The following is a 16,191-nucleotide window of genomic DNA, read 5'->3' as shown; positions in this document are numbered from 1 at the left end:
GGAATCTTTCGGCAACCAAGTGTAAACTCTGGGCCAGAACTGTACATATTTTGTAAACCTTCCGTTTCGAGTTTTCTGTAGAAACTACTGCGATAGATGGAAGAAGCACGATTGTATTTCACATGGGAATGCTTTTGTGAATACCAACATGGCAGCCAACTGTAAATCTAGGGTAACTTCGTGATTCAGCAGATGGATATAAAAACAGTGCACCCAAAAACCTTTCATACACTTTTTCACTTTTCCATGGAAGAAGAGCAAGTACCGTAGGGATGACTATTGTTTGAACAAGAACGTGGATAGTACATAACTAATGAAACAACTTGGAAACAACCGTGAATGTCCCATTTGCGTATCAATGTTCCGACTGTTCCAGCAATCTTAGCTCTTTGTTTATGCCAAATATTAAAAACCTCTCCTCATCATCTGGCCCTGAATCATGTAATAAAAGCCGACTCGACTTCGTTTCTAAGTCTCTTAAACTTGTAGGCAAAACACCAGGATTTTGAGTTTTGGCTTACGTACGTATACCTTCGAAAGAGACAATAAAAATTTTAGAAACATGACAATGCAAACAAATGTTGCTAATATGAAAATAATAATAATAATAAAATAAAATAAAAAAGTAAGAAAGTGGAAATGCGTATATAAAGATTTGATAAGAATGCAAGTACAACAATTCTATTTTTAATTTACTATAAACAAAAGTAAAATGTAAATACTATATGTTGATTGCTCCCCGAAGTCTGTTGAACACGTTCCTTCATGGCTACATATGGATAAGAAGTTTCTAACTTAGCAACGTTTGGTACATGCAAATGTTCATTTATTCGCCTGATGATAACTCCCCCTATGGTATGAATTCTGGCATTACAATTTTTTTTTCTTGACACTGATAGTATATTCAGAATGAAGCATATACACTTTATACAATATTTAAATGGAATGAAGAAGCACAGCAATAGGGAAACATAGGAATTAGTGAACTATTTTACATGCTTCAAAGACTAATATTAACATATAATGTATTTTATACAAAAGAAACTTACCGTGTCTCGTATGTTTCTCTTTCAAGAAGATATAATCATTATGCACAAACTTCATTCCTCGACGACTCAAAAAGCATCTCGTAGCTTCAAATCAACTATATTTACACAGCACAACTGTAACAAGTAGTGATTGAAAGCAGTTCGTCAGTTATATACATAACCTCATTAAATGCAAATTGTTCTTTGTTCTGATAGGTCGTCAAAGTTGATACATTACTAGTAAATTTCATTTATTAATGTATACACCAAATTATCCTTACACCAAATTTCCCTCACACCAAAAATTCCGGCTCCCATATGTAAGGTATGCATGCACAGCTTTACATGAAATCCAAATCGCAAGTACTCCCGCTAATTCTTTCCATATTACAATATGGAATGTAATATTGGTACCTTTGGCGTGGGAGACCCGAGTTCTATTCCCGGCGGGAGCTCATGTGGTTCAGATTCCACATTAATCAGTAGATCCACGTCTCATATAGCCTTGTTGCTGAACTGAACGTTAAACTCTCAATCAACTCAATATTGGTAGTATGATTTCGGCAACCAAACCTGTTGTCTTCCACAACAACCAGGAACTAAAGAAAGGCTTTGGCTTCAATGCAACTGAAGTGAAGTGAAGTAAGGTAAAATGGAATATTTTAAATTGTATGAAATGTGTAAATAGTTACATATTAGATTGTTTTTATATTGGTAGGTCCAAGTTGTGAGTTAGTGTGTTTAGTATCACGAACATTTTAGTAACTTACATATAAATGCTGTACCTTAATTAGGAATAAAATACGAACTTTATCTTAAGTGCTGACCATATATTCCCAACTTAAAATTTCTTACTGATCGGCTTTAGACCTTCAGAATTCCATGATAAAAGATATAATAAGTGATTTGGTCACGTGTTTGATTGTTATAATGTTAGTGCGAAATTATTCCGACAAAAATCGTACGTAAGACCATACATACTAGAGATGTTTGGGCTAACTATTCGGTTGCCCGGAAATTTGCATTATATTAAAATACAGAAATTATCCCGAAACAACTAGAAAAACCTTGTCACGTTTGTCAACACTGTATATAATCTGAATATCCTGGCACTTTTCCGACCAATTATTCTAACACCGAAAGTAACAGAGGGCAAGTGTTTGTAGCACGTGTGCTGATTGTTAGGCAAAGTTCGGTGAACGTTACTTTCTGTACCCGTTTGGGTTTGGGGGTTATGGAAGAAATAGATGTAAAGAAAGAGCAAAGGTGTCCCATTAAGTTTTGTTAGCGAATGTAACCTTTAAGAGAAACTTCCCATCTTCTGCAGGTAGATTTACACACCAAAGTAGAAATCAACACTTGGAAATTCCTTTCATAGGTAAGGCAAAAATACTTGGCAATCAAAATTAGGTGGAAAAATCATGCTGATTGCATCTTTATGACTGTCGAGGTCGTTTGGTTGATCAATTCATTATAAATGCGTATCCTTGCAGAACATAATTGCATACATTGAGGTAAGTATGGAACGAGAACCACTTGGGTGTTGCACCATTATAACCTCAGACCACATACTGCCAATATCGTTATTGCTTACTTATAGAAACTAAATGTCACAGTAATATCACAACTTTCTACAGTCGAGATTTCTCCTCGTATGATTTTTGACTATTTTCCTAATTTAGAAAACTAGTTAACATGGAACAAAATATGAGACTGATAAACAAACTATTACAAGAAGTAACTTGTAAGGAGTTCATAAACAGCATTCCCAAAGAGAATTCTAGAAGACGTTTGGAAGAGAAGGAACGCTTAGATACTTGTATTCGATGGAATGGACAGCGCATCGTGAAAGATGACAACTTCCTTGATTATTAAGTTATGAATAGTTTTTCTTTCAAAGCTTTCTCAGTAGTTTTGGCACACTCTTACTACTAAAGTTATGGGTGGGTTTGATTTGGAACATATTGTAAATTTTGATCAGATTTATGATTTTAGGAATTTTGAAAGTCTTGAAGAATGATCATTTAGTTGTAAGATTGCTAACGCATTCTCTAATATTTCAGAACATGTTGCAGAGGTCACTAAGGATCACTTACTCCAAGGTGATGGTTTGGTAATGGAAGTTAATCCTGGTCTTGGCTTCTTAACAGAATTCTTATTAAACAGTGGAGTACCAAGAATACGAGCTTTCCAACCTTATTCCTCATTTTTAAGTCGAACAGAAGTAAGAAACTTATTTCTAATGAAGAATTAGTAAGTTAGGGGTGATGAGTTTTTTTTATCCTTTTTATTTTTTAATTTGTGTGTGAAGGAGCATATCACGGTATAAATTGAGAACTTAAGTATTTAATTGCATGTTAGACTACAAGTTCAGCTTGACTAAAATACGAGGTCCATTTAGATTGAAGTGGCAACACTGTTGTGATTCAATTGTCGTTTGTCCAGGAGACAAATAACGAATGTAATGTATTTCTGGGCAGAGTAGCTATCGTGTCGACGCATTCGTGTTCCCGATTATGGTGTAAGTGGTTAGTGGACACTGTTAAAGTGAGGTGCGTGTGACATACCGCCCTAAACAATGTTTACTCGTGCAGAACAGTATGTTTTCATCAAGGTTCATTTGACACAAGGTCGAAATGCATGTCAGATTCACAAAGGATTAGTGAGGTGGTTGTGACACTGCCCTGCCTTACCAGACGGTTGCGAGATTGTCTGCGGCATTCGAGGCGGGGCTCTTGTCAGTGTACAAAAAACATGATGGGGCCGAGTTCTTTGTGGTTTTGGGGAGGAGGGAGGCTACGGATCAATATCACTGCGAAAATGATCGGCGATAGACATATAGTGAACTGTCTAATGAACTGAATGTTTCATCTGGGTCAGTGTACCACATGCTAACACACGATCTCGGCACGTGTAAAATTGCAACCAGATTGGTACTGCATGTTCTAACGGAGGTGCAAAATTGGCGCCAATGGGGGTGTCCGGATAGTTTTGATCACATAGTATATATTTAATACAAAAAGTTACGTTACTGGATTGACGTAACACACGATTGAATCCATTATCAGGCTTATGTAAGAATTATTGTACAATATTTCAAAGGCGCTTGTGATTCCATCGTTGGCTTTTTGAGCTGTGCCAGTCATAACGTGTAGCTTTTGAGGCATCATGTTGGGCGATCCAATCCATTTGCACTATGAAACTTAAAAGAGTTTGTTTTTAACAACTCACGAAAAGCAATAGTATCTGTAATGGCTGTGTGCTCAAATGCTCAGGAATTTTAACAATCCCCTCACGTACTTCAGTTTCTCTTAAAAATAATTTTATTTTCAAGCATTCGGCTCTCGCTTGCATCCTTGAGCATGGAAGATAAAAATAGAAGTAAAAGGAACAAAAGCAAATGAAATATTCCAAACGGTTGCGACAGTCTGGTGTTAAAGGCAAGGTTATGCCCCTCAATTCGAGACAGACCAAGAGGCCTTTGGACTCTTTTATTTTCATGATCTCGAGACGTAAAGGACACGTGATCAACTTCACAATCCTACCGCCTTATCTCTTGTGTTTCCCCAGGTAATATTTTGATAGAGATCCACGTTTCATATAGTCTCTGTGCTGAAATAGAACACTGAACTTCAGCAAACAAAGAAACATTTTAGCGAGGCTTGTGGAACCCCTGAGCCACATTTACACGATGGCAGAACGAGAGAATAAGTCCCACCGTCCGACGCCTTTGGAACTCTGACATTTTAATGTATTATGCAGGTTTAATTTGTGGAACACCATTCAAGTTTCCTAGTTCTTAGCTAAAGTTGTACAGACCATCCCCAGCAAAAGTGGTTATTTGCTTATACTTAATTACAGAAACACAGAAGAGAAAGGTTAGTACCTTTTAAGCTTATTGATAAGGTTATGCTTAAACGGGTGACGGTATAATGGACCCGTTTATCTAACTTTTTTTTTCCCTCAAAAACTTCGAATGAAAACATCTCTGAGTACATATCATTCTACTACAATCCATATACAGAGGGTTGATTAATTCATGTGTCAATTTCACTTGCTCACTGTGCAAAAGTGGTATGAGGTAAAGACGTGCAATTTGGTGTAACTTTAGACGAAGGATATAAGTTTTGTTTCGTCATAGAAGCATGCCACTTGTACTAAAGATTGAAGAGATATAGGGTCAAAGGTCAAATTTCTATTTTTTCCTAATGGGATTGCAATGGTAAATTCTGAAAGAGCCTGAAAAAACGTAAATCGAAGTGATAACAAAGAAAAAGCTGTATGGTATGATTCTATGTCGCAAGCCGACCAAATATGCGTCAATCAAGTATCATGATCGGAGGTCACGGTCAGATCAAGGTCACAGGTCACCTTGAGAAGCCATTTGACATGATGAGGTACGGACATTGCGTTGTTTTCAGTGTATTCAAATTGGTTCTTAAGATGACCTGTGACCTTGATCTGACCGTCACCTTTGACCTTGACACTTGATTGACGAATATTTGGTCTGCTTGCGACATAGAATCATACCATACAGCTTTTTCTTTGTTATCACTACGATTTACGTTTTTTCAGGCTCTTTCAGAATTTACCATTGCAGCCCCATAAGGAAAAAATCGAAATTTGATCTTTGACCCTATATCTCTTCAATCTTTAATACAAATGGCATGCTTTTATTGCGAAACAAAACTTATATCCTTCGTCTAAAGTTACACCAAACTGCACAGCTTTACCTCATACCACTTTTGCCCAGTGAACAAATGAAATTGACACACGAATTAATCAACCCTCTGTATATATATAGGTGGCTCAAAAGTCCCCTGACATAAGGTAACTCTGTTATTATCAGAGTTACAACAAAGTGAAGGAGGGGAAACCGTCTTCAAATATGATGTTTTCAATCTACAGTGAAGAATTTTTTTCTTTTTTTTTTAAATCAGACGAGCCGTTTAGGCTGTACACTCTATATGCGCGCAATGTTAATGAAAACGCAACTTGCTATTTACCTGGACCCACAACATAAGTAAATGAAGTTATCCTTTACGCTACATGTCGATGGCCGGCCCCCATTCACCATACTCTTACAAAATTTATCCACCTCCCGGTAAACGGCAATGTTGCATTTTCATTTAACATTGGGTGCATAAAGAGTGTACAGCCCAAACGTCTCGTCCGATTTAAAAAAAAAATCCCTCACTTTAGATTGAAAACATCATATTTGGAGATGGTTTCCCCTCTTACATTTTTTCGTAACTTTCATAATAACAGAATTACCCTATGTTAGGGAACTTTTGAGACCCTGTTATAATTTTAAATTTATTTGAACACCTACAAGGTCTGTATGATAAGTAATGAGACTCGCCGCGCCGCGGCGCGCGTGTCGCTGGAGCGGGTTTGTCGGTGATGGAGGATGTAGGGGGGGGGGGGGGTCCGAGCAAAGCAACGCACCGCGCGTCAGTTGGCTCCGAGCCTTAGTGGAGCGCGGACAAGCCTTGGACAAAGCCCTTGTGAACATTCTTGTCACGGCGGAAAATCAACAAACATGGAGGGTTCCATCGAACAGCGTTATGCGATCAAATTTTGCGTTCGCCTGGGGAAAACGGCTACTCAGACGCTTTCTCTCATCACGGAGGCCTACAAAGAGGAAGCCCTATCCAAAGCCCAGGTGTTTCGTTGGCACAGTGCGTTCCGGAACGGCCGGGAAAGCGTTGAGGATCTGGAGAGGGCTGGACGCCCGACAACAGTGACTACGGACGAAACTGTGGCAAAAGTGAGGGATCTCCTGAACTCAGACCGTCGATTATCGTTGAGATTGATTGCTGATGAACTCGATATGAACCACACAACAGTGCACAAGATTGTGACGGAACAATTGGGAATGAGAAAAATCTGTGCGAAACTGGTGCCGCGAGTGTTGACTGACGAACAAAAGCAACGACGTGTTGATTGTTGTCAGGAACTGTTGAACCTCATGAACAGTGACCCTAACTTTGAAGATGACGTCATAACAGGTGACGAGTCGTGGGTGTTCCAGTACGACCCTGAAACGAAACGTCAAAGCGCGGAGTGGCACACTCCTGCGTCCCCGCGCCCCAAGAAGGCCAGAATGTCGAAGTCAAAGGTGAAAACAATGTTGATTGTTTTTTTTGACAATGTGGGGGTGGTCCACAAGGAGTTTGTACCCCAAGGACAAGCCGTCAACGCCGCCTTCTACAAACAAGTCCTTGAGAGACTGCACAGGAGCGTCAAGCGGAAAAGACCGGCGATCGCTAGCCGGTGGAAGTTGCATCACGACAATGCCCCTGCCCACACCGCCTTCTTAGTGACCTCCTTTTTGACCCGGATTGGGGTGGAAGTCCTTCCACAACCACCCTACAGCCCAGATGTGAGCCCGGCCGACTTCTTCCTCTTCCCGAAGCTGAAGCCACGCTTGAAAGGAACCCGTTTTGCAGACGTCACAGCCATCCAAGCAGCCGTGACCACATTTCTAAAGGACATGCCGGCTGCTGACTTCCAGGGGGCGTTTGCAGCGTGGAAACATCGATTGCAGAAGTGCATCGACGCAAGAGGAGAGTACTTCGAAAGCTTTTAAGTCCCTGTACAGATCAGATCAATAAAACAATGTTTCCAGACCTGGTCTCATTACTTATCATACAAACCCTGTATATATTCATTTATTCAAATTTGTTTGATAAATAGTTACATTAGTTATGAATTGTGACTTACAGTTTCGCGTTTATTTAGTAGCTACTAAATAAAAACTGACATTTAAATTAGTAGATTATAAACAACAGCAACATCATCATCATTATTATTATTATTATTATTATTATTAATAATAATAATAATAATAATAATAATAATAATAATAATAATAATAATAATAATAATAATAATAATAACGGTCCCGGATTCGATTCGAGGTGTGGACCCTTGGTCGAAAATGTGTATTAATTTTTTTCAGGCTAGCCTCCTAAATGAGGTTTTTCCTAGGTTTTCTCATTCGTATCAGGCAAGTGACGAGATGATACCTGACATGCAGGTCCCAGGCCGCTTCCTTTTTTCCACATTCATTTCTCCCTCCCCCTTCCGGGGATAGTGTGCTCGCCGATAGACATCATATATAAGGGTTGGAAAAAATCACGATTTTTTTTTAAATAATCATATTTTATGATTTTTTTTATTTAAGTCGATTTTTTAAAAATCACTTGTACTTGATTTTTTTAAAAAACGGAATAAAATCTAAATGATGTTCTATTTCTTAATTTCCCTATATTTATGCTGCTTTCTGCGATGTTTCTCACATGTAATAGTTACTTAGTAGCAGTACAGTATTTTTCACCTAACTTCTAAATGTTGTCGCGGTCACCATGATCTTGCAGATTCAATTCACAATGATTGGACGAAAGAAAGATAACGTATGGTATTCTTAATTTTTCTCTTATAAATATCTTAATCAGTAAATAATCAAGGTAAAGTGTGCAGCGTAGAATATGCTACCATTGCCCTGTACAGTGAGCATATAGCCTTTTAAAAAATATTTTGTTTATAAATTGAATACAATTTTTGTATTCTCCTTTCCTATGTATCCCAACTTTCTAATCATGAATAGAATATCAATGTCTTTTGCTTGAAAGTTGCAAAATTATTCAGGGTAAATTTAGATATCAGCATGAATTTACATGAATATTTGATTTTGATTTCAAGTTATCTGGATTTAGTATGATAAAAATAATAGCACAACATCTAAATACTTTAGTTAATAAGGTGTTTCTAATCAACAATGGCTTTTTTTGTCATATTTTTTATTTTGTTCTATTTATTAACTAACTGAAATGCTTGTTCTTAGCACGAAAAGAATGGCTTTAAGGAAATATTTGAAAGTTATATTTTAACCTCCTCTCCCACCCCCTTGGGATGCATATTTTAATAGAAATAAAATAATGCAGTTATGTTGGGTGTTATTTATGATTTACATAGAACGAGACGTACGTACGCGATAGATATTGTAGTTATAGCAATAACCAACTTTTTTATGTTGGACAAATACCGTGAGCGTGAATTTCCTCGGGGTTCTCCCGTTTCCTCCTACTTTTTTCATTGCACCATTTCATTCATTTCTCATCACCGTCTCCTTTAGCCTAACCGGCATAACCGTGGGTCATAAAACTCAAAGATTTCATTTCATTTCATTTTCAACTCTTTGAGGACATTTATAATTTGTACATCAATATTTACGAATATTTTGTTTATGGTGAAATGAAATAATAGAGTTTTGGGGGAATGATTTTAATGCGTGTAATTTTATGTTTATTTGTGTTTGTTGAAACTTTTTAAGTACTGACTTATGACTAGGCATTGACAAGTATGAAATGAGTACATACTTTAGATTTATAGATGATGATCAATTAGAAGCTCAATAGATGATACACTTTTGTGTTTTTTAATGGTGAGATTGGCTCCAAAATATTGATACGATGTTTCTGAGATTTTTGTTGCAATTATAACTGACTTAGAAAAGCAAAGTTCTTTTTTTTTTCTTTTTTTTTTTTTGTCTCGTGCTGAGATTATGCACCTACTTGTACTCATGGTGAACTTGTAAGTACGTGTACCTATGAATGTACTTTTCTCATTATATTTGTTAATGCATGAACTTACACAATGACTTGCGTAAGGTAAATGACTTAAATACTTGGAAACAAATTTAAACACCGAATTATATAGTAGGTTTTTTATTTAGATAAAAAGTTTATTAATTGATTATAATTGAGTTTTAAAATACTTAGTTTTTTTTTTTACTTTTTTTGAAAGTTATTTGAAGAGTAATGAACTAAAAATACAATTATAAACAAAAGTTTAATAATTAAGTTGAATAGAGTTTCGTGGCAATAATAAAAATCCAGCTCGACCCAAATCTTTAAAAATTCATTTCAAGTAGTTCAAATGTTATTGTTTGCGAAAAATTTACCACACTCCTCCCACCCTTAGAAGTGTATTTCAACCAAGGTATAGGAATAACTGTAAATATCCAGGTCAACCCAAGTGCCAACTACTTCTAAACGTTCATTTTAAACAGTTGAATTGTTTTTAGTTCCCGTGATAACTTTTTTCAGTGATTAGGTTAAATGCCAAGTTACATCTCCCGAGTATGAGAGGGTTGTGAGATACATAATTTTCGGCATCCATGTTTAACTCCTCTTCCCTCTTTAGAATACGTATTTTAATGAAAATGATACGGTAAAACCCCGGATCGAGTAAGATACTATGTTCAAATATTAATTTCAAACAGTCCAATTTTTCCCGTGGTGATGAAAGAGAACTGCGATGTTACTTTAATATATTAAGAAATACATTGTAGAAATTGCCTTCGCTCATCACCTGAGAAAAGTGGAATTTTCTGAAACGTTACGACACGTGTCCATTTATTTCTCATGTAGAGTTTATAAACAAAACTTCAGCGTCGGAATTGAGGAATTCATGAGATACTTTATTTTCGGCATATATTCTAAACATCCCTACCTTCTTTGAATACTCAATTACGAAAGTGACATGATAAAATCCCGGCTTGAGTCAACTGCTATATTCGAGACTTCATTTCAAACGGTTCAGCCGTTTTGTCGTGATAACAAGACAGACATTGATTTGAATATGGAAGGGGAAAAAATATAGAAATTACAGGTGGCATTTTCGAAAGCTCTTGGACACGGTTCAAATTACTTTTAATATTGAGCTTTATACCGAATTTCATCTTCTTAACTTAAAAGACTCCTGAGACCCTCTATTTTGGGCATAAATTTAAAATCCCCTTTCCCCTTGGAATATTCATTTTAGCTAAAATGATTTGATAAAAACTCAACTTGAGATAGATACTATGTTCAAAAATTCATTTCAAACTGTTCAGCCCGTTACATATACCACACCGAAGATATATATGTAGACGTTACAATTACGGCTTTAAAAAAAAAAAAAAAAAACATATGTATTACCACGATATGTAAAATTCTGAACTAAAAATTGTGAATTTTGAATGTTAAATGGAATCAAGCTTTCTCCTCAAGTTTCCTGTGTAATATGAAAAGATTAAATTAATAAGTACATTCATGAGCCATTAACTTTAATTTTAAAAGTTAAATATTTTATTTAAACTTGCATTATTAAGATTCCACCATCATGTAGTGCAGATTAAGATGTTAGTTTCAGACTGACATTCAATTAGTGTCCAAGATTGGTCAGAAATACTGCTGTATTTTATTATTTTCAAGCAAAATAAATTTGATTTAAATCATTGATTTTTATTTAAAAGATCGTCCAATGTAAATCGACCAACCCTGTCGTATATAAAGGACGAGGCGCGTTCTGAAAGTAACCTCCGATTGGTCACTGTGTGTCAAACAGTGGGGACAGCGCTACTATCTTTTGCACAGTCATGCGCGGTAGATCAATCTGCATCCAGCCGTGCTAGAATGAAGATAGTCTGATCACTAGTTCCACTTTTGCAGGGTCTCAAAATGTGTGATGCAATAGAAAACCCCGCCAAGTGCGGAGTACGAGCTGTTATACGTTTTCTTACGGCAAAAAAATGTTCGGCAGCAGCTATTCATCGGGAACTTTGTGCCATGTATGGACCAAGTGTGATGAGTGACGGAGTTGTTCGTGAATGGGTACGTTCATTTAAACGTGTACGAACAAACACTCATGACGAAGAGAGAAGTGGCAGGCTATCAGTGGTTACTGATGAACTCGTTCAGAGAATTGTTGGAAAAGTTCGTGAAAATCGACATTTCACAATCTCGGAACTTCCCGATGAATTTCCACAAATTTCCAGGACTGTGTTATATGACGTTAGTGACACAGAGATTAGACTACAGGAAGTGCTATAGCTGAAGGCACAGGCGGGAGATTTTTATGCTGATGGGATTTCTAAGCTGGTGCAGAGATATGATATGTGCTTGAATGTTTATGGAAACTATGTTGAAAAATAGAACAAAGAAGTATTTTCAGATATATTTAATAAATTCTTATTTACTTTGATGTTTCTTTTTTAACCAATTGGAGATTACTTTCTGAACGACTCTCGTAGAATTTAAAGTACCATGACTTTGCTCTGTGTATGTGCAATTGGTAAATTGAATATAATTTTAGAGAGGCAACATTAAGTAGTTTTCTCTCTCTATTTCAGGAATTGTGTAGCAAATATCCTAAGAAGTTGGAACTTGTGAAGCAAGATTTATTTTCGCTTCCAAAGTTAGCGTTTCAAGACAAGATGGATAATGGAAATAGGGTTAAAGATCTTTTAAGAGATATTCAGATTAGAAACTGGAAAGAAGGTAAGTTCTTATATTTGAATATATAGGCGTTTTTCAGATATTCAGATTACGGCAAAGTTGTAATAAATGTGAAATTTAGAAAAAAGTAGAATTTAGAAAAAATGAAGTAAATTGAAGCCTGTATAAAATTTTGTGACTACCATTACTATTAATTTACTAAAGGTCTCTGTATTTATTTTTCATAAGAGTCCAAACGGAATAAGAATTGTGTTTTTATCTTTGTTATTCTTATTGTACAAATGCAGAGATTGCACCTTGTGTAGAAACTTTATTGTGATGCCCAGTAGCGTAACGATAATTATGCAGACTTGCTTCAAAAATAAATTTCGGCTCCTCTCAAAATGGAGGAATTGAATGAGTTAGATTAATTATGGCATATTGCAGCAGACAAAAGTACAAGTTAATGCACTATCATTATTAGGTTATATTTGGTCTAGGAATTAATTCGTGCGGTTGGTACGCACACATTGAAGCTGTAGTACAAACACAAAATACATAAATACCTTAAGAAAAATATTGTCCATCGCTAGCCACCACTTTCGCCCATCTGTCAGGCAATGTACGGATTCCGTGGCGAAAGAAGTCCTCATCCTTGGAAGCGATCCAGTCAGAGACCCATGTTTCGATATCATCTGAAGAAGTAAACCGCTGTCCAATCAAATCGTTGTTCATGCAATCGAACAAGTAGTAGTCCGAAGGAGCAACGTCTGGTGAATACGGCGGGTGGAGTAAAACTTCCCATCCGACATTTTCTAAATAGGTTTTGACCGGTTTTGCGACATGTGGGCGAGCGTTATCATGTTGAACAATAAGTTTATCATGTCTGTTCTCCCATTCTGGTCGTGTTCTGGCCAGAGCTTGCTTCAAACGCATTAATTATCGTCGATAACGTTCTCCATTCATAGTTTCACCCGGTTGCAGCAGCTCATAGTACACCACACCTTTCATATCCCACCATATGCACAGCATAACCTTTGCACAGTGAATATCTCGTTTTGGTTGTGATGGACCTGGTTCACCTGGTTTCACCCAGGCCTTTTTTCGTTTAGGGTTCTCGTAATGGATCCACTTCTCATCACCCGTAATAATTCGATGCAGAAACCCCTTTCTGCTCTGTCGTTGAAGCAGCAATTCGCAAATGTTTTTTTGTCTTTCAACGTCTCTGTCTTTCAATTCATGTGGAACCCAATGTGACATCTTTTGAATCATTCCCATGGCTTTCAAGCGTTTGGAGACTGTTGTTTGATCAACGCCTAATGCTGCTGCAAGTTGTTCCTGCGTTTGACACGAATCCTGCTCGAGCAATGCTGTCAATTCTTCGTCTTGAAATTTTTTTGGCTGTCCAGCTCGCTCTTGGTCTGCCAAGCCGAAATCACCACTTCTAAACCGTGCAAACCACTTCTGACACGTTCGCTCAGCTAGAGCATGGTCACCATACACTTCCACCAAAATACGATGACTTTCAGTCGCACTTTTCTGCATGTTAAGTAATGCAGCAGGACACCCCGCAAAAACACTTTATCAGGCACAAATTGCGCCATGTTCACTTAACTACAAACTGGTGTTGTTGACGCTTTAATCCACTGCCCTATACTACGAACGATACGCGATGACAGGGATTTGCAACACATGTGTGGATACACGGAACTGGGACGCTCCGTTCGTTGCGCCATCTCTTGTCCACCCGCACGAATTAATTCCTAGACCAAATATTATCTGTGTCCAATGGCGTATTTAGGATATTGTTTCGGGGGATAATGCACCACACGGGCAAGCAGGAGGACAACTGCCCACCTGAGTTTGAGAATTAAATATATTTTAATATGTTGTCTACTAATGTACTAGGAAAAAACGTGAAACTCGTATGTCGGTGGAGGGTTTTACCCACGTCTCATATAGCCTCGCTGCTGAACGGGACGTTAAAACCCAAATCAAATTTAAAAAAAAAAACTCTCCCCTAGGCAAATCTGAAATGACATCCTTGCAAACACATGTTGAATATTTGTAATCTCATTTCAACTTAACTGATTTCATTTTAGAAAAAAAAAAAAAAAAAAATGAAAATGTTCAGTTTTATCTGTATACATTTTTACCTGAAAGAAAATGTTCTGACAAGTTGAATCTGAAGTATAGGCCTACTGATTGCACTTTTAATGGTAAGAATTGCATCCTGGTGAATCTTATGTGATATAATACACACAAAAATTTAGTAGTAAATCTAACCTTTTATTCTATTCATAGAAGAAAAAGGAAGCATCCTCTTCATCTACCTAATTTCCCGGGCTACTTATTCCTCCCGCGTGATGTTGATAACCGTGCAAGGTGGTGTGGAACACCAGTTTCTCTTATCAGCTCCTCTTAGTTTTGGTGTTACTTACAACGGCCGACTTGAATCATAACTAACAACGGTCGAAAGTATGATAGGAGAAACGAAAGAAAGTAACAACTAAGAAAAAGAAACAGAAGAGTAGAATTTACGAAAGAAAGAAAAAAAAGAACAGTTCTTACATGGAATGAAATTTGACAAATACAGTATTATTTCTAAACAAAGAGCATAAGAAAATGGAAGGTCAATGGAATTCTTAGAAATGGTAAGAAGGATTATTGTTAAACGTGGAATGCGAAAAACAAATTTATTTCGGGGGAGCGATACCCCCTAAATACGCCACTGACTGTTCCATTTATTTATTTAATAGATCAATTATTATATTTTGTAGTAATAATCTAAAGGAGAGAAATTTAATTTTCAATGACTGCCTGCTGCCTGTATTTTAAATATTTATAAAACTACTCACATTAAACTCGAATGAAACTGAACCATGCAGCGTGCTTCCAGATAGGAAAGAAAACACGTACCACGATTGCAAGTATTAAATATTTTTTCTATTATCAATGTTTATTTGGCGTCTATTAAATCTCGTTTCAATGCTATGGTTTTTAAATGATGGAATTCGATAACATCAAGGAACAGTTAAGCATAAAAATGATGTATAGGCTTCTGTACAAGCTAAAATTGTTATTAAGGGGCCGTGATGGCTCAGTGATAGAGCGTTCACTTCTGGTGCATGGAATCCTTGGTTCGATCCTTCTCCCGTTTCCTCCCACTTTCTTCATTCCACCATTTTATTCATTTCTCATCATCACTGTCTCCTTTAGCCTAGACGGCATAACCGTGGGATGTAAAAGATTTTAAAAATCGTTATTAAAATTATTGTTTCATTCTTACGAGTTATTTCCAAAAATAGATTAAAAGTTGTATAAAAGATCGAATATTGTTGTCTATGTGGTGCGGCAAGGGTTCTTATTTTCCTGCTATATATTTCGCAAACCCTACTGTTTTCTTATTCACGGATTACTTCTTGAACCGCTTCTTAATTTAATTTTTCTTCTTCTACCATTAAAAGTTACTTGTGCGGCAGTGAAGAATATTTAGGAGAGATTAATCGTGAATTTCTTAGCTGAATGGGGAAAAGGATTATCATAAATGTTAAATCTTGCATCGGTTACTTCACTTACACTGTAGTTTTCATAATAGACATAGCTCGTGCTTTTTCAAGTTGGAATCTCCTGATTTCACGTCCAGTACGTATGGCAACACTGAGAGAAAGGAGAGCATTATGTGCTCGAGAGAGCCGATATACTATCGACGATATTGGTCGGTTTTTGTGATGGTGAGCATTTTTAACAACTGTACCTATCTCAGCACAAAACTAAAATATGAAATTATTTTACATTCTAACAATTCCTCTGTTCCATCCATAATTAGCACTTCGGATTATCTTATATAATTGCTTTAATACATAATCTGACCATCATCATTCAGGAAATAGGAGAAT

The 16,191-nt window shown here is 36.8% G+C and overlaps 1 protein-coding gene across 4 annotated transcripts in view; it reads left to right on the top strand.

The window, feature by feature from the left end:
• mtTFB2 (mitochondrial transcription factor B2) overlaps nucleotides 1–16,191 on the top strand; it is a 50,118-nt gene that overhangs the window by 15,967 nt on the left and 17,960 nt on the right. For all 4 annotated transcript variants that reach the window (XM_081730727.1, XM_081730729.1, XM_081730726.1 and 1 more), the window contains 2 exons: nucleotides 3,092–3,252; nucleotides 12,208–12,355. In XM_081730727.1, coding sequence (XP_081586853.1) covers nucleotides 3,092–3,252; nucleotides 12,208–12,355 — 309 coding nt within the window. The remainder of the gene's footprint in view (nucleotides 1–3,091; nucleotides 3,253–12,207; nucleotides 12,356–16,191) is intronic.

The sequence above is a fragment of the Thermobia domestica genome, chromosome 11, assembly GCF_964235325.1.
Source record: "Thermobia domestica chromosome 11, izTheDome1.hap1.1, whole genome shotgun sequence".
Taxonomy (NCBI): Eukaryota; Metazoa; Arthropoda; class Insecta; order Zygentoma; family Lepismatidae; genus Thermobia; species Thermobia domestica.
The sequence above is the reverse complement of the archived record's forward strand: the minus strand, read 5'-3'. Positions and strand labels throughout refer to the sequence as shown.